At 40.6% G+C, this 20,167-nt stretch overlaps 1 protein-coding gene across 6 annotated transcripts in view; it reads left to right on the forward strand.

Annotated features, from left to right (window-relative positions):
- The window catches only part of LOC135096770 (uncharacterized), a 114,208-nt gene that overhangs the window by 20,312 nt on the left and 73,729 nt on the right, over nucleotides 1–20,167 (forward strand). For 2 of the 6 annotated variants that reach the window (XM_063998504.1, XM_063998503.1), the window contains exons 4-6: nucleotides 1,138–1,188; nucleotides 1,417–1,555; nucleotides 4,553–5,217. In XM_063998504.1, the coding sequence (XP_063854574.1) occupies nucleotides 1,138–1,188; nucleotides 1,417–1,550 (185 nt within the window). In that variant the 3' untranslated portion in view covers nucleotides 1,551–1,555; nucleotides 4,553–5,217. Of the gene's footprint in view, nucleotides 1–1,137; nucleotides 1,189–1,416; nucleotides 1,595–4,552; nucleotides 5,531–5,724; nucleotides 9,074–20,167 lie in introns of those variants that run through there. The other 4 variants (XR_010264997.1, XM_063998505.1, XM_063998506.1 and 1 more) reach the window with 4 other exon arrangements.

The raw sequence follows: 20,167 nt of genomic DNA on the forward strand, positions 1-20,167 counted from the left end.
CTGGCTTGCTTGGCCCTGGCCCTGCTTGGCCTGGCTTGCTTGGCCTGGCTTGGCTTGCTTGGCTTGGCTTGCTTAGCTTGGCTTGGGCAGTTATAAATCCACTTCTTCAGTCATTCATGCTCATGTTCTCCACGTTCTACCTCATGCAAAATTCAGTCATATATTTAAACTCATGTCATTCACGCTTCGGTATTTCACATTGCAGCCATAGATAGACCAGATAGATAGATAGTCACAATCCTGCCAGTCATTCCAGTACCCCTTCTTTCACCACCCTCCAGCCTCCCCCATCCTCGCCACTCTCGGACCTTGTTTATCTCTCTCTCTCTCTCTCTCTCTCTCTCTTCATCTCTCTCTCTCTCTCTCTCATCTCTCTCTCCTCTCTCTCTCTTCTCTCTCTCTCTCTCTCTCTCGTCTTTTTTTCTCTTTTTCTCTCTCTCGTCTATTCAATTCTTCGTCAATCAATCATTCATCCCTTTCTCTGGTAAACTCTGGAACTCCCTGCCTGCTTCTGTATTTCCACCTTCCTATGACTTGAATTCCTTCAAGAGGGAGGTTTCAAGACACTTATCCACCAATTTTTGACCACTGCTTTGACCCTTTTATGGGACTGGCATTTCAGTGGGCATTTTTTTTTCATTAGATTTTTGTTGCTCTTGGCCAGTATCCTTCCTACCTAAAAAAAAAAAAAAAAAAAAATTTCAAGTCTTGTCTGTTCTTTCTTTTCGTTTAACCCTCTCATTACTTATGGCATCGTTTTCCTTCCTCTTTCTTCCTTCCTTCCTTTTTGTATATATTTGATTTCCTTTCTTCGTTGTCTACCTTTCCGTTATTTCGTTTTTTTTTTTTTTTCATCCTTCATGCCTTCCTTTCTTTCATTTGATTTCTCCCGTTTTCTTTTCCTTCTCTTCCTTTCCCTCTCCTTTTGTTCATACCTTCCTTTCTTGTTTTATTCTCCGTTTTCCTTTTATTTATTTATTTATTTATTCATTTATTTTTGGTGGGGGAGGCTTTGTTTTTATTTATTCCTTTCTTTTCTCCCACGTTCCTTCCTTTCCTCCTTTTTGCCTCCCTCCCTCCCTCCCTCTCTCACCGGGCCTGCATCCTTGCATTTTACAGCCTACATCCACTTTACAGGATTGCTCAGTGTGCCTTGTCACAAACAGCCTCGGAAGAACCAAAATACAAGTTAGATATGTTGTTTGTTCTTCATTTGTATTTCTTTGTGAGTGATCTAACCCCTTGCTCTTATCTATTACTGTTTGTTCTTCATTTATGATCGATTTCAACCTCTTGTCGTTATCTTTTACTTCTTGTGTTTCCTTTGTATCCCTCCGAGTGGCCATGTCTATTGGTGTTCGTTCTTCCTTCGTGTTCCTGCAGGAGTGACCTAACCCTCACCTCTCTCTTCCTCAGCTGTGACACAAGGAGCAGCTGTCTCAGCGGAGAGACGGTGGACGGCGGATGAATACTTCGGCTCCCGCGCCTTCTTCCGCATCATGTCCGACCCGCCGATCCTGGTGGTGGGCGGCGTGCGTCAGAGGAGTTGAAAAATGTATAGGACACGCTGCTGTGCTCTGCGTGTAGCTGTGAGGTGAAGTACAGACGGCTGCATTGTCTCAGCCTCGGAGGTGCCACTTGCTCAAATTACGAATGGTTTAATCTTATTTTTTGAAGGCTGTGGAATATTACAGTATCTTATAATAAGACAAATGGTATAAAAGGCATGTCATTTACCGATAAGCATTACACGACAACATTATTGCGGTGATTAAAAGTACACCTGTAAAATGCTGCGTAGCATCATCACTCAGCTGTTTTCAAGGTCACTTGGACTCGGTCCCCCTGCCCCCTTGCTTTGATGATGCCACGTAGCATTTTACAGGAGTACTTTTAATCACCGCAATAATGTTGTCATGTAATGCTTATCGGTAAATTACATGTTTTTTGATACCATTTGTCTTGTTATAAGATACTGCAACATTTCACAGCCTGCAAAAAAATAAGATTAAACCACTCGTAATTTGACCAAGTGGCACCTCCGAGGCTGCGACAACGCAACCGTGTGTCCGTCATGTCACAGAGCACACCCGCGAGTCCCGTACATTTTCAACTCCTCTGACGGGTAAACAAAGCCTTAAAATGCATATGTGTATAGAACATTCTCTACTTACAATTACACGTTCTTTCACCTTTTTAAGTATTTGCAGAAACTCACGTTACACCCTGTATAAGAAATTGCAAGGTGGCGGACAAGCTGTCTCAATATATCAACCACGGGAACAATAGACACCTGTAATCGCTTCACTCAGGGCGTCCAATCCCTTATGCTTTCGGATACAATACTTTACATTCTTCACTTGTAAAATCCATTACCTTTTAAGCCTCTCACACACACACACACACACACACACACACACACACACACACACACACACACACACACATACACACACACACACACACACACATACACACACACACACACACACACACACACACACACACACACCTTCCCTCAAACTCACTTCATATTTCACCTTTTTTTTTCCCACAATGCATTTTAATCTTTCCTGTTCACTAATTAAGCTCCTTTGTGCACCTTATGAATTAATTCGAGCGTTTCATTATAAGTTACAGGAGAGAAGCAAGTGATATTTCTTATTGATTCGGTTTCATATGGAAGGGAAGGGATAGGAGGTAAAAAAGGGTTATTGTGATAGGTAAGGTAAAAAGGGTTATTTTTTTTTATTAAAGTTGTTAACTTGCCTGTGAAAAGTGTGTGTGTGTGTGTGTGTGTGTGTGTGTGTGTGTGTGTGTGTGTGTGTGTGTGTGTAATATGTTTTCCTCTCTCTCTCTCTCTCTCTCTCTCTCTCTCTCTCTCTCTCTCTCTCTCTCTCTCTCTCTCTCTCAACGAAAGATAAGAGCGATAGTAAGCAAAAAGAGAAAACTGTTGTAAGGAGAGAGAGAGAGAGAGAGAGAGAGAGAGAGAGAGAGAGAGAGAAAGAAAATGGCGTCAACCACTAACACAAAATTAAATTCCTGACCAGATCTCTCTCTCTCTCTCTCTCTCTCTCTCTCTAATCCTCATGATCCATCCCTGCTGCACCTAATCACAATGTAATGCCCTATTGTTTGGTTTGTTTTCCCTAAGTGTTCCCCTCCTCACTCCATTTTCCCCTTTTTTCCCTCTTCTTCATTTTTCCTTTTGTCTTTATTCGTATTTTTCCTTTATTTTTCCCATTTTCCTCTTGTTTCGCCATTTTTTCTCTTATTCTCTCCCTCATCCCTTTTTCCATTATTTTTTCCTTTTCCTTTTTCACTATTTCCCCTTTCTCCCAATCCTCTGTGTGTATGTGTGTGTGTGTGTGTGTGTGTGTGTGTGTGCTGCTGGCTCGTGATTGGCTGGATAGGGATGGCTTGGTGTGGCTTGGTGTGGATGCACTGGATTGGTTTGTGGATGGCTATTATTATTATTTGTTTGTATTTTGTTTGTTTACTTATTTATTTATTTTTTATTATTTGTTTGTGTATGAGAGAGAGAGAGAGAGAGAGAGAGAGAGAGAGAGAGAGAGAGAGAGAGAGAGAGAGAGAGATTGATTTAAGAAGACCACATAAAATTTCTCTCTCTCTCTCTCTTTCAATATTTAAGCTTCATTATCTTTCACCATAGTATTTAAAAATATACGACTATGTTGGTTTGTGTATTGGCGTTCAGATTAATTTGCTTTACTTAGTCTTCATTTATTCATTTATTTTGTGTTGGTGTATATAATTTTTTTCAGTGTTTATTGATGAGATTATATTTTTTCATAGTGTGTTTATTTAGTCACTTTTTGTTGTAGGTTAATTCAAAGTTGAGCATTTTGACTCACATTTGACACTCACACTTGACTCACCATACTCATCAAGTTGTGTCCTGTATTTTTGTGTAAGCCTCATATTTTTTAATCATGCATCTAATATACTCTTCACTTGTACACACACATTGTGAGCCTCACTACATTCACGCAGGCCGCAAGAATAATAATTAGGCTTGTCAATTTTGGTTTCATTCTTTATTGTAGACACTGTACAAGATTGCAACATTTGTGTATGTAATGGTGTGTGTGTGTGTGTGTGTGTACAAGATTGCAACATTTGTGTATGTAATGGTGTGTGTGTGTGTGTGTGTACAAGATTGCAACATTTGTGTATGTAATGGTGTGTGTGTGTGTGTGTGTGTGTGTGTGTGTGTGTACAAGATTGCAACATTTGTGTATGTAATGGTGTGTGTGTGTGTGTGTGTGTGTGTGTGTGTGTGTGTGTGTGTGTGTGGAGACAATTGTTGGTGAGGGTGTTGGTAAGGGGCTGTGGGGAGTCACTGTGGGTTTGTAAACATACTGTGGGGGACATACTGTAGGACTGTGGAGAGAGAGAGAGAGAGAGAGAGAGAGAGAGAGAGAGAGAGAGAGAGAGAGAGAGAGAGAGAGAGAGACTTGCAACCATATGGGGAGAGGTGTTATTCACTGTTCTTCATCGCAAAAGTATTGTTCATAGTTGTTCATTGCAGGTGAGAGAAGACACAGTATGTTGAGGGAAGGCAGCTGCACTAGTGACAGCAGCAGCAGAGCCCCACCACTGCTGCTGCTCCTCTCCTCTTCCCAGCACAGCAGCACACAGGACACATTTCCATCATCTTTAAATCCCGGACACTTGTGCCTTGGTGATAATCTCACAGCAGCAAACCCTACATTGCTCAGGTTAACTTCCAGCTAGAATCATAATATCTGGAGTTATTTTTCCACAAAGAAGGATTCAAAATATCCCCCCCAAAAAATAAGATATTTTTTGAAATGAAAATCCACTCGAATTTTCTGCCTGAAGCTCTCGTTAAAATGACTCCCTCTTGAATCTTGTGTCCGACTCCAGCTGTGTCCAAGAGAACGGATCTCCAGTTTGTAGTGAGACTATCGAGCCGCCCAAACCTGTGAAGGCGAGCAGTCTGTCAGATAATGAGAGTAGACAACATAAGCAACATAATGAGAGACAAAGTCACAATAATAGAGATAAAATGAAGGCACTCAAGTATTAATGAGAAAACAAAACAGAATAATAAGCAAAGTAAAATAATGAGACAATAAGGCCAGTCAACAAATAATAGTGAATTTACTGTAGGAAGGGTCTGCTGTACTACTTAATGACCATTCAAGTCTACTTGTTAAAGATGTGTTTACACTTTGAAGTGTCATTTTCTTGTACTATGATACATTTTTAACTATTTTCTTCCACCTGCCTTAATTAACATTGAGTAGAGTCTCACTAATACAACTTGAATATTACTCAGCCGGCAGTCTTTGCCATGGTGGAGTGTGACACTGAATCAGTACTGACATTTTATCATTTACATTTCATTACTTTGATTACTCAACAAAATACTGCATTGTTTTTTGTAACCTGCTGACTGGTGAAGGGACAACGTGTGCTCCTCAACACTTGGTTCTTGCCACGTGCCGCAGCAGACTGACAGCCTCCAGTGGGCCTGTCTGAGGTAATGCACCACACAACATTAGGAATAGGAACAATTATTTCACTAAAACTTTAATTACCTGCACTAAAAACTTTCAATGAGTTTATGTACTTTGTGAATTTAGGAATCTGGAACAATGATTGCACTTATTTAACTTCCTGCACTAAAGTGTTTGCTTTAGTTATGGTGTTGACAGTAAGTATAAATACTTTAAGGGGCGTGACCTCCGCCGCATTGCTTCAGCAGCCTTCAAGTCCCGGCAATGAAACGGTTCGTGTGAGGAAGACTGCTTCTGGTGCTACTGGTGGAAATTGTTACTAGTGTGTAAGTATGTGGTAAATATCTGTGGAAACCAAAGGATGTTTTCACTCGTACCAAACGTTATGGTCATGGAGATACCTCTCTTCCTGCACACAAAACAACTACAACCACCTAATTATTACACACACACTCCTATACCAGCCTTGGAGTCCCCATCTGGTAACGACCCTAAATGTCTTGACACCCCTCTCAGTTTTTCTTCTTAAACTTCTACAGATTGAACGCGAATGTTGCAGAACATTGCCTCTCCTCTATTAAGCTTCATCATCCTTTCCTCAATGAAACCCTGGTGTCTGAGGCAACTGACAGTAGCCCCTTTTCAGTTTCCTCTTACTTTCTCTATCCAAAGCTGGATGTTGTGTTTATGTGCGCAATGAAATTAACCTGCTTTCGTGCCCACGCTCTTGAATCTTTTGGGTTTTCCACCACCTGGCTACGACAACAGAGTCCCTTTCATACTAAATTTATCTGTGTTGTATACCTCTCACCTAACTCCTCTGACTGTAAGAAATTCTTTGACTACTTAACTTTCAAAGTGGAGCACATTCTAACTCTCTTCCCTTTTGCAGGGATCTCCATTCTTGGAGACTTCAATGTTCACCACCAGCTTTGGCTTTCCTCTCCCTTCACTGACCATCCTGGTGAACTAACCTTTAAATTTGCTATCCTCCATGACCTAGAGCAATTGGTGCAACACTCTAATCGTATTCCTGACCGTCTTAGAGATATGCCCAACATTCTTGACCTTTTCCTGACCTCTAATCCTTCTGCTTATTCTGTTACCCTCTCTTCTCTGTTGGGCTCTCCGATCACATCTAGTATCTGTATCTTGTCCTATCACTCCAATCCCTCCTCAGGATCCCATAAGCGAAGGTGCCTCTGGCGTGTTGGCTATGCTAGTTGGGGGAACCTGAGGAGGTATTTTGCTGATTTTCCTTGGAATGACTACTGCGTCCGTGACAGAGACCGTCCTGTGTGCCGAGTGCATAAGAGGTGATAGTGTCTGGCATGGAGGCGTACATTCCTCACTCTTTTTCTCGACCTAAACCTCCAAAACTTGGTTTAACACAGCTTGTTCTCGTGCTATACATGAGAGAGATGTGTCCCACCAAAGGTGCTTAAGCCTTCCATCACCAGAATCTCATGCACTTTACATTTCTGCCCGGAACCATGCCAAGTCTGTTCTCCAACTAGCCAAAAACTCCTTCATTAATAGTGTCAAAACCTTTCAAGATCTAACTCCCCCCGTGACTTCTGCCACTTAACCCAAAAACATCTATAATAACTTTGATTCTTCTTTCCCTCCTTTATTTCAACCAGATGGCACCACTGCTATCACATCTATCTCTAAAGCTGAACTCTTTGCTCAATCCTTTGCTACAAACTCTACCTTGGACGATTCAAGGTTTGTTGCTCCCTCTCCTCCACTAGCGTAGACAAGACTGTCAGTATACAATGGACATGACACACTGAGGCAGCTGGTACAGCTTTGGCTCTAAATGTTATAATAATACTCTGCCACTTTGTTGACAAGTGACAATACAACCTCTCGTTACTCAGACTGTTCTTTTCACGTAACAGCTTCAAACCAAATCCTGAAATACTGAACCAACATGAACCACCTCTGCTATCAAGTAGTCAGCACTGTGAAGGGCTCTACAGTTCCTTACCTCACTAAATAATACTTCTTTCTGATCCAATCTGTCTGTCTGTCTGTCTGCTACCATGGCTTGACCTGCTCTTCTTTCATCTGTAGCTTCCATTCTGTCTGCCGTCTCCCTGCATCCTCTTGTCCACCACACCATCCTCCCTTGTGTGTTTGCTGCCACTGTCTATCTAGAAAAAAATGTTTTCTGCCAAACCTTGAACTACTACAACATGAACCACCTGTGGTCTAATCTTTCTCCAGCATTTCTTCTGTCCACTGTCACTGTCTGAACCAGTCACCTAACACACCATCCTTCCTGCCACGGTCATTCCTCTCTGATGCTCTTCTCTTTCTCCCTCTCTCAGCGTGGTGGCAGCACGGGCCTCGGCACTCCCTGGCACCACGGCAGGTGTCAGTGAGGCAGGCAGGTGTTGGTTCAAGTCCTGGCAGTGTCACTTCGCTGCTGTATTGTTTGGTGCAGCGGATGATGCTACGTTTTTCATCACTTAGTGTAGAGTTTATTTTTGCTTGACGTTATTTGTGTTGGTAAGGCATTTCCACTATATTTTTGCTTGACGTTATTTGTGTTGGTAAGGCATTTCCACTATATAGTGGTAGATATTCTGGGAAATAAGGAATTAGCAATACTAAGACATGCTTGAACAACACTCACCAGTGTGGAAGACTTGTCAGGCAGTGGCTGTAGTGGCTTCACTTGAACCACGACCATGTTCTCCTCAACCCTTGGAAAGAGAACAATTCATCTGAAATAGAGATACAAAGATATTGGGAAAAATTTAAGAGAGAGACGCTGCAAAGTGTAGCTGACAGTGTGCGCGTCGTCATCAAGAGGAGGGGCTCTAAAATGAAACAGTAGGACACTCGTGAAGACATTCATACTATCTTTTCTCAAGGGAAGTGTGTGTCGTGTGTGTTAACAACGTCAGGCGCGGACATTTTTTGCATCAAGGGTGATGTACGATCCGGACATGAAAAAAAAGTTTTTTTTTTATATAATTTTCTAATTTTTTTCCGCTTCTTTTGATATATGTAACGTTTTGATAAAAAAAAAATCCCCTTATGTAAAGAAGTCTTCTGTTATGAAATTCCATGGTTTCGCCCGCTGCGAGACATGTCACACAAGTTTTTTTTTACATTTTTTTTTCTCTTTTCATATATTTTTTCTGACATACTCGTTCTTCTTCACTCTCCCATGAATATCTACGGTTCTCTTGCTGCATACAATATTAGAAAGCACAAAATTCTAGGTCTAACTATTTTCTCAAATTGATATACGAAAAAAAATCATATAATTATTTTTTTTTTCGTAAATCTAGCAAATAGTCAATGTATCTGCATTAGATATCTTTTGCATTAATATTTTATTTATTTCTAAACAGTTAAACACTGGTTTTTACTTAGAAATATGGCGAAATAACAAAAATTGTTTTCACCCGCCTTCTCCCCTCCCACCCGGTAATTAAGGGTGAAATCATGAATAGCTTTAGGCCTTATATACAAAACCAATCGGAGTAACTAAAACTATGTCTGCTTTTTCAACATATTCTGATGTATATATCGCGTGAATTTCAAGTCCCTGGCTGCAATAGGTGAATTAGTCACCCCTTAAACTTTATGACATAATATCTCAAAATGGCGGATTTTAGCATATAAAAATGATCTGCTCCGTTGTTATTGGTGTTACACACAGATGGGCTATTGCGGCTTATCAAACTGTGATAGGCGAACAAAGTCTGCTGTCGTCATTTTTGTTTGGAGTTGATTTTGATTTTTGACAAATATTTCAGTTTTTTTTTTTTTTTTACTTTTCATCGAAAAAAAAAATCGTACAATAAAAGAAAAAAGATAGCAGACTTTGTTCTCCTATCCTTCCTGATCAAAATACTTTTTAAATAAATGAGGGAGGAGATACGAGTTGAACGCAGGCAATTTAACAAGGGATTAGCGATCCTTCAACCACCCTCAAGTGTATGAATAAAGGTGATTAGTTACTTTGATGTGGAAAGACTGTAATTTGTAAAGATGAGAATATATGAGAATAAATTATTTCTGTGACCTTGTGTCCAGCCAATGTTTGTAGGTGTTAAGGTGAAACCACGAGGTGAGGTGACATTAGTATTGTCAAGTGTCTTTGTAAGGTACTCACACCAAAGTTTTCATTTGCTTCAATCAATCAAGGTCTGGTGATAAAAAAGGCACTGCATCCTGTGCACTCTAACCTGTGCACGCCTTCCTTTCACTCTGGAATGCACACCTTTATATATTGTGCTGCATTCACACTCATTTTTCAATAAAAAATAAATAAATAAATAGCAATCAACAAAAAACAAAAAGTGACTTATAAGAAAATAAATAAAAACACGGGTGTAAAGTACTCTTCTCCGTTAACCTCCAAGATAACCACATCAACTGGTCTTCAAGAAAAAAAATAAAAGATAAACAATGTTTATCACTCACGTGGAGCACAGCGTTACACCAAAAAAAAAAAAAAAAAAAAAAAAAAGAAGACCGAGGAGGGTTCCTATCTACAGCAAGTGACCCCTAACTAAACTAGCTAGCTAATCAAAACCAAGGACCCCGGAAGTGCTTATCTGGGTTCTTGCGGCTGGATGATGTCCGGGGCAGGTGGGTGTCCAGGTGAGGTGGATGGCTGAGTGTAGGTGACCACGTGGCCTTCGCCAGCTAGCAGCAGGAGTCAAGGTGGTGTTGATATGAATTTCTGGAGTGTGCAGGACTATGCCTGGCGTCCTCCACGACCTTGTGGAGTTGTATGGGGTCACCTCGCCACTTCCGCGATGACCTGGAGTAGTTATCTCGTCACCTACAACCCACTTCTGGTTCTTCATCACAATTGTTAGGGGTAGTTCATGGGTTACCTGCAATAGTAGAAGTAGTAGTAGAAGTAGTAGTAGTAGTAGTAGTAGTAATAGTAGTAGTAGTAGTAGTGGTAATAGTGGTAGTAGTAGCAGTACTGGTGGTGGTGGTGGTGGTGGTGATGGTAGTAGTGGCGGTGGCGGTAGTGGTGGTGGTAGTATTAGTGGTGGTGGTGGTGGTGGTGGTGGTATTAGTGGTGGTGGTGGTAGTAGTAGTAGTAGTAGTGGTGGTGGTGGTGGTGGTGATGGGGGTAATGGTGGTGGTGGTAGTGCTATTGGTGGTAGTGGTGGTGGTGGTGGCTGTGTTAGTAGTAGTACTAGTAGTAGTAGATCAAACAAAATATTCTGAAAAAAAAGGAGACCGACAGACAAATCCAAAATATCCTCTCTCTCTCTCTCTCTCTCTCTCTCTCTCTCTCTCTCTCTCTCTCTCTCTCTCTCTGGGAGGTAAGAGATCACCTCATTTTCTTGTTGGATTGCAGGGTCACTCTAGAAGAGCGGGAAAAAGGTGCAGAGGGCGCTGTCAAATCTTTAGTGTGAATGAAGGGCGGGGAAGTGCAGCTTGAGAAGGTAGGAGAGTGAAGAGTGTATGTGATCAGTGTGATGGGAAGGTACATGGATGCCTCCCATGTTTTGAAAAAAAAGCACTCTCTCCATCAATAGTGACCTTCACACATTTGCTGCATTCATTTCTTGAGTCACTGTTTTCACTACAAAAGGAATGAAGAAGCTGTTTATATGAATGTTCAAGGATAAGCCTTTTCTTTGTGCAGCTGCAAACAGGACACAGGCTTTCATTTGTTACAGGAAAAGTTCTCCTTTGTACAAGATATGGTGAGTAATGACTTCAATAAGAGTAGGTAAAAATGTTATGTTGTTTTGCAATCACAGATTTGCTTTATAATAAAAGAATATATAGAGGACAGTTGTTAAGGATGCTACATCTGTATGTTGAGCCGTGACTGAGACAAGTTTTATTATTACCATTTAGAGTTCCACCTTTGTATTTTGACCAGTTACAATGTCACTTCACAAAAGATACTCTTTCATTATTTTACCATTATTATTTTTGCTTCACATAAAAAAATAGTGAGGATTAATAATTAACATTTGTTTAAAAGATCTACGTTTCATTTTTGCCCATCTAATGGAATTTATTGTAAAAAAAAAAAAGGAAGGAAAGTGATAAATGTTGGGCCAGTGGTACACACGGCAACTTTGAATAGTCTGAAATGTAACGGCGGTGGTGCGTGTGGTGCCTAGCGTGTTAAATATTTACTGATTTTACTCAATACAACACCATTTATATATATATATATATATATATATATATATATATATATATATATATATATATATATATATATATATATATATATATATATATATATATATATATATATATATATATATATATATATATATATATATATATATATATATATATATATATATATATATATATATATATATATATATATAATTCTCTCCAACGTGGTCTTTGCAACTTCCAAATCCATCACCTACCCACTCCCCTCTCACTCCATCCCAATGTCCCTAGAAGTTACAACCTTAAATTCTCTCCACTCTAATCTTTCTCCCGTTGAAATCCGTCACCTACCCACTCCCCTCTCACTCCCACTCTTTCACCTTGGTCTCGTACAGGTCCTCCACTTCGGGCCTGTTGTTCTTAAGTTGTTCTTCACAGTCCTCTCAAAGTTCTCTCAGTGAAACTGAGTTTTGCTTCATATTGTACTTCTAACTTCCTATCAACCTCAAATATCTCCAAGTGTTAGCGCTTCTTCGTTTCTGTCGCCTCCTGCTCCAACACTTGCAGTAGTAGTAGTAGTAGTAGTAGTGGTAGTAGTAGTAGTGGTAGCGGTAAGGGGGGTTCAGCATAATTGCTGGCTCACAAACACACAATTATCACATCGTTTCATTACACTTTCTCATTCATTTTTGTTTCAGCGGGGCATTTTTACCGCAGATTTTCTTTTCATCTGTATTTTTCTTTTGTTTGTTTACCTTGCTTTCTCTTTCGTCTTACTCTGGCCACCATTCTCTCTCTCTCTCTCTCTCTCTCTCTCTCTCTCTCTCTCTCTCTCTCTCTCTCTCTCTCTCTCTCTCAGTAGCGAAAGATAGTTTTTTTTTCTTTTTTTTCTTTTTTGTTAATGTGTCAGGGTACATGGTCTCAGTCTGGCAATGAACGGAATGAATGGAGCAAGTTTTGATGTCGATTTGACGTGGAGGAAAATTGTTTACTTATTTTATTATATATATATATATATATATATATATATATATATATATATATATATATATATATATATATATATATATATATATATATATATATATATATATATATATATATATATATATATATATATATATATATATATATATATATATATATATATATATATATATATATAATAAAAACAATTTTCCTGCACGTGAAAATATAATAAATGATAAACGACTCATTACAAAAGCACACTACTTCAACTGTCAGAAAGCACAATGGGCAGAAATGTTCTTTACGACGCCAGTACGTCACTCAGGTACTAAACACCAGCACCGCATTACTTTTCTCTCGCTTTCTTTTCTACACTACCAGCGTGACGTCCTCCACGCCCCTGCCACCCACGCCAACAACCTCACACACATTAGAAAAACTGACTGAACAACACAACTCCACTCGTCTGCAGAGAGAGAGAGAGAGAGAGAGAGAGAGAGAGAGAGAGAGAGAGAGAGCCCCTGCCACCACCACCACCACCACCACCTTTCGTCACCAGTTGTTACCTTCAAGCTGCCATCGCATACGTATTGCCTTCATTCCCTATTACGTTACAGATATGACACCTGAATACTACTGATGCCGCCGCCACCGCCGCCGCCAGCACCACCACCACCTCACCAGTCCATAAAACCAATATTTCCCTTTCATGTATTTTATCTACGTAATGAGACAGCGGAGGGAAGCATCACGTAGACAGAGAGACACAGATTGCTCTCTCCACCAGTCCTCCATCAACAGACTGACTGACAGACTGAGTGATTGATTGATTGAAAGACGGACAGACAGACACAGATTGGTCTCTCCACCAGTCCTCCATCAACAGACTGACTGACAGACTGACTGATTGAAAGACGGATAGACACAGATTGGTCTCTCCACCAATCCTCCATCAACGGACTGACTGATTGACTGACTGATTGAAAGACGGATAGACACAGATTGCTCTCTCCACCAGTCCTCCATCAACGGACTGACTGACTGAAAGACGGACAGACAGACAGGTGGTGTACTCGTATTTATCTGCTCAGCTTCTCAACTTACTTAACTGCAACCTCAATCATATAACTTTCATCATCACAGTCAGGAAAGTTAAAATATTGCTTCCTTTGCTGTCAATCTCTCTCTCTCTCTCTCTCTCTCTCTCTCTCTCTCTCTCTCTCTCTCTCTCTCTCTCTCTCTCTCTCACTGACGTCACATCACATAGGTCACTGTATAGATGAAATTGTTTAAATATACACACATTTCCTAATAGAATTAATTTTCTATGGTAAGTTTACATAAATAGTCCAATAATAGCATTCAAAACCACACATAGTTACTTTTCATTACGTGTGGAGCTTCATTCTCAAATAAAAACCATTATATATATTGACTCAAAATAAGGTAACACTCACCTGGGACACGAGGAGCAGGGGAGAGCAGGCGAGGAAGAGAGGGGAGAGGGCAGCAGGTAGGAGAGGAAGGGAGCGGGAAGGGAGGGGAGGGGAGAGAAGGAAGGCCTGAAGCAGGGAGGTGAAACAAGCGAACGAGTGACTACAGTTTGCTGATTACAGGAGTACACACACACACACACACACACAACCATCTCCCTATAAACCCTGACAACCGTAACATCACCACCACCACCACCACACCACCACTCCCAACTACCACCACCACCACATCACCACCCCAACCTCTCAACCACACCCAACAACCACAACACCGTTACGTCCGCTACCTCCACCACTGTTACACAACCACCACCATCCCCAACAACCACAACCACCTTTACCACAAGCCAGTCACGTTCACCATCACTACCAACACCCCCTACAACCATTTCAACCACACCAAACACCACCACAACCACCACCTCAACCCAGTCACGTCCGCCATAGCCACCTCCACCTCCCCCTTCCACCATCCTACTCTCCACATCTCTCTTCCACTATCCACTCCTCCCTATCCACCAACAGGCCAGCCATACTCACATCCACCTCTCCCCCCACACCGCAGTCCACCACAACATGCCCGCCAAGGACAGACGCAACACCGCTTCACCGCCATAACACAACCGGAGACCCGTCACGTCAGCGGGCGCAGGGCGAATGGCTGAGGAGACGGCGAGAGAGTATCACGTGACTTGAATACTTGGTGCTGATTGGTGGAGGCTGTGCTGAGGTAATTGTCACTAAAAACAGAGCCACTCTCGCAATACTACTTGTAATGATACAAAATAATAGAATCACGGTTATATTAGCAGTAGAAGACACTTACCAATACACTGTGGGGCAAGAAGTAAGGACAAATGAGGGATACATGAGCTGTACGAAGAGTAAAAAAGTAAAAGGGAAAAATAGAGCGCTCTGATTGGCAGACGGGAAGCAGGCCAACACAACAGCTCTCGTATTTATTGAGGCTTATGTAGACTTGAAATAGCGACTTGAGGCTAATGAAATAACGCAATACATGTAGCGTGGCTGTTTTCACCAATGAGAGACAGGCTAATGCTACGAGATAAAAAAAAAAAAAAAAAAGATCCATTAGACATTGGGGGAATGTAACAAGGCAGTCTCAGGTATCATGAATGCACTTATTTTTCATGAAGCAAGGTGATGTGCCTGTATTCTGAAAAGCTTTGCTCTCTGACCAGACTATTTTCAAAGGCCACAGAGATAATTATCCGGGTTTTCAAGACTGCTCCTCCCGTTGATGCTGTAGAGCCTTACCAATGTGTCACTAGAACCACAGAAACACTCTTAAAACTCGTGTAATTTCAACTACAGCCTCTTGAAAATAGTCGGGGTGCGGGCAGAAATGTTTCACGATACGGTGTATCGTGAAACATTTCTTTTGGCACTTTTGTTAGAAATATAGGTAGGGAAAATGATTCATTAAGTAGGGAGCCGTCTTTACACACACACACACACACACACACTGTTATCTTGACGCGTTCACTGTCAATCCATTCACTACTACTAACAATATCCGAACTCCATGCAATCACCAGCTAGTAAGAATAAAGTAAACATCAAGGTCATTACTATTGTTTTGCATCATCTTCCTCATTATTATTATTATTATTATTATTATTATTATTATTATTATTATTATTATTATTGTTATTATTATTATTGTTATTATTATTATTATTATTATTATTATTATTATTATTATGTTTACGAGACTGTTCGCTTACAGCAGGGTCTAAGAGTGTGTGATGTCGGCCTGGTATATAGACAGATTAATAGATATAGACAGATTATTACTATTATTATTATTATCATTGCTCCTACTACTACTACTACTACTACTACTACTACTCCTCATCATTACTGAGACACCAACGGAACAAAAGGAAGACAGCCAAGCAAGACCCGAGTGTTGAGCCAAACGTGATCAAGCGAAGGGGAAAGAAGAGCAAGACGTGTGTGTTTATTGATGCCACTTGTCAATATTCGCTGCTTCATGGTCTGCTGCCGCTCTTCCCTCTCATCTCATCTCATGCGGGACTCTCCATGGAAATTATCACTTTCCTGCTCAAAGACACTTGTGCTCATTGTTAATACGTAGCTCTCTCTCTCTCTCTCTCTCTCTCTCTCTCTCTCTCTCTCTCTCTCTCTCTCTCTCTCTCTCTGCGATACACTTAAACAAGGGAGCTGGTTGTGTTTAGCCATAAAGCATATCAATGTACATTTTTATCCTTTGATTTTTTTTTTTTTTTTGTATTATATCAGTACAAATATAATACAAGTCCTCTGATAATGTGCTCATCTTTATTTTCTTATGTGTATTTTCCTCGGTGCGTTTACTTTTTATTTTATTTATTTATTTTTTTCAGTCCAACATTGTGAACGATTGAACAATATCGAACAAAGGCGTCTGTGTTAAGTCTTGTTATGGTACGGTGCTAAACCCTTCCCAGTCTTTCCTATTCTTTCTCTTCGATTCTCTTTCTTTCATCTTCTCTACCTTCCTCTTGTCCTCCTGTAGGGCTCCTTGTCATTAGTTACCGAGCACTATCAAACTTGCTATCCTTTTTTTTCTGTCCTTGGCCATCATTGTTGCTGCCGCCACCACCACCACCACCACCACCACACCCTACTCTGTCAAAGTAAATGCCAATTCATCAGTCTGCTAGACCTGTTTGCATTATTCCATCCGGCCCCCTCCCCAAAAAAAAAAAAATAAATAAATAGATAAATAAATAAATAAATAAATAAATAAATAAATAAAAAGATAAATAAATATAATGCAACACCGCCTCTGAAGCCCATAGTACATTATATTATCATTATCACTATAATCATCATCATCATCAGCAGCAATAACAGCAAGGACAACATGTGCAAAATCAATACAAATACGTAGGTACTTAAACTAGTGCTGCTCTAAAAGAAAACAAAATAAAAAAATCCTACACCTATCTTCTCCTTCCCACCGCCTCTCTCCACCTCTTTCTGTCTCACAAAAACACAGGCGTGGGAGTAGCAGTGTCCAGCAAAACACACATCATTCTTCAGGGTTCCTCTTTCTCTTGTTATTTCTTGTCTATATATTTGTCATCCTCCTCTTTCTTATACCACGTTTCTTCTTCCTAATCCTCTTCCCCTTATTTCTTGTTTCTACCTTTGTCATCTTCCTCTTCATTATACTCCGTTTCTTCTTCCCTCTCCTGCTCATGTTATTTCTTATCTCTATCCTCGTCATCATCTTCTTTCTTATACCCCGTTTGTTCTTCTTCTTCCTCCTCCTCTTGTTTCTTGTGTCTATCCACGCTTCTCTTATTAGCCATTCTTTTTTTACGAGTATTGCGTCTTCCAGTTTCTGGCTCTTAACACCACCACCATTACCACAACACTCACCATTAACACCTCCTCCTCCTCCTCCTCCTCGTCCTCCTCCTCCTCCTCCTCCTTTGCCCTTTGTTATCCTGCGTCTGTGGATCAGGTAGTGTAGTTTTTCACATACAAACAGCTCCTTAAGGATCAGCTTATGTACAGATGCTTACTCTTCCTTAGTATTCCTTTGTGTTTCTCCTTTTCATCTTCCTCTTCCGCAACCAGGTCAAAGAAAATGGGTACACATGTGAATTATCAAGAGGCGAGAGCATGTAACTTCCTTTAACTTCCTTTCTGTCTCCACATATTCTGTATTTTTTTTCTTCCTACTCCTCCTCCTTGCCCTCCCTTTCTCCTCATGCTCTTATTAATGTGTAATCCTTAACTAACTAAAGGGTATAGACAGGAGTGATATAAAAGGTTTAGAAGAATAAAGACTAGTTTGGGTGAAAGGATGGAATACAGTAGTAGGGATGAAAGATGGCAGGCTGTAGTGTCCTTCTTTTCTTCTCATGTTAACGTGACTCTTCATCTCTTCCTTCAGTACCACATTCAGTATCTTCCACATCTCGTGCCCTTCCCTTTTCCTTCTTTTTCCTTACATCCTCCTTCACTCTTAATCTCCTCTTCTCCCCTCCATCTTATCCTACCCCTCCTCTCTCTCTCTCTCTCTCTCTCTCTCTCTCTCTTTTTTCCTCATCCACCACCAATACCACACCATTGAGATAAAAGTTTCCCCCTAACCGAGGATAAGACGTGACCGGAACACTGAACAGCGATTCAACACTGGCAACATCCGTGCCGATACTCCACTTCACCGATGGACGCGAAGGAAGAAGGGTCGAATGAGGATGGTCATGTGTTGTTGAGATTGTACACAGAGACTGACTGTATACCGGCAGCAAAGGTTAGTGACTGCAATAACTGAATGACATGAGATCAACACCAAGACAACTGTATTATTTTCTCGTATTCTTGAGTGCTTTGTTCTCTCATTACGAGTGTTTTGTAAGCTTGATGATGGAGTCTTTGTTACATTAATACTAGCGTCATTGGAAACGCTCCTGAAAACAATAATTTCCACTAGAAACACATGAGTAGAGGTGAGACGGAGCGGTGAAATGTTTGAGAATACGGACCTTAGTAGACAAAAGAGCTACATTGTAATTATTACCTAAGCATAAAAAAAAAAGCTGTTCTCTGAAAAGTTAATATAAAAGAGCTTGCAGACTTAGTTCCAGAGATTATTTAATTCCACTCTCTTGAAATAATTTAAGTCGCAGGAAAATGGAAAACATCATTAAGCACAATTGTAAACTTAACAAACGACAAAAATAAACATTATAGGTGTTTATTTTGAGTGAGATAGACACACAAAGAATTTTGTTGCACTATACAGTAACTAAGAATAATACCCCTGAGTTGACACGCTCCGAGATTCATGACAAGACCCTCCAGACATCATAAGGTTATTCAGGTATTTAAATATTTAGCAATTCTTCATGTATCATAATTCTTTCATTTTTCATTCTTTAAAGCTTCCTGTAATACTACCGTGGACAGGTTAGGAGAGTGGCGCCTTGCCTCACCCTTCCCTTTGTCGGCATTTCCTCGTAGCCTGTATGTACCTTCATAGTGTTTTCTTGATGTATCTTTTGCAATACTCCCATCAGTGTTTCTCTCAACCTTCCATCCCTTCCTCCACTTCCTCGAGTACAGACATCACACGCACGATCACACTACTACAGTCTACACTCTGACAGCTGATAACAATATGACGCGTGTCCTTGCACTGAAATAACCCCAGACGATTTTAACACGCAATAATAGAAGAACATAGGCACTAAAAGGCTTAAAAAATTGCATCACTCTCTTTGTTGCCTTTCCAAATTACTGTTTAAACTTGAACCATATTACAGTGACCTTGAGGAGAAGCCAAAATAGTCGAACGTATAACCTCTACTAGTATAAGTCAACTCGTGCCTACAAGACTCATCAACTCATTACTCCACACAAGGCGCATTTTGGGGTTGGCTGTCGTGAGGGAGCAGTGCAGAGGTGTGTAAGGCTTGTGTCAGTAATTGCTGTTGGTTAATATACTCCTGGTGAAAGGTAAAGGTTGTCTGGTCACTGGGGCGTGTGTGTCATGTAAGGGTGTGTCCCCGTGATGAAGGAAGGCCACAAACTGTATGCTGCTGCTAAAGGCGGTAAGGTACGGACAGTGAGAGGCAACAGTACGTGCAAGGCAATCAATGTGAGCTGCGGTGCTGAGTGGCTGAATGATGGACTGATTGACTGGTTGGCTGATGGCTGATTGACTGACTAAGTGGCTCAATGACTGACTTAGTGACTGGCTGAGTGGCTGACTGACTGACTGACTGGTTGACTGAATAACTTAGTGACTGACTGACTGAATAACTTGAGTAACTGATCTTCGACTGAGTAATTAGTTCGCCATACTAATGATTAAATGAATTAATGAGCGAATAAACTATAAGAAAAAATGAATAAAGGTACATGGAAAATACTGAAATTAAAGGTGAACCATGGAGAATATTAACTGATTCAAAACTTACTCGTAATTAAAAAAAAAAAAAAGATAGCATCTAGAAAACAGTGAAGAAGAGGATGATTATGGAAGAACGTTAAAGAAAGAAGTCAAAACAAATA

This window comes from Scylla paramamosain, unplaced genomic scaffold (assembly GCF_035594125.1).
Source record: "Scylla paramamosain isolate STU-SP2022 unplaced genomic scaffold, ASM3559412v1 Contig7, whole genome shotgun sequence".
Lineage (NCBI taxonomy): Eukaryota > Metazoa > Arthropoda > Malacostraca > Decapoda > Portunidae > Scylla > Scylla paramamosain.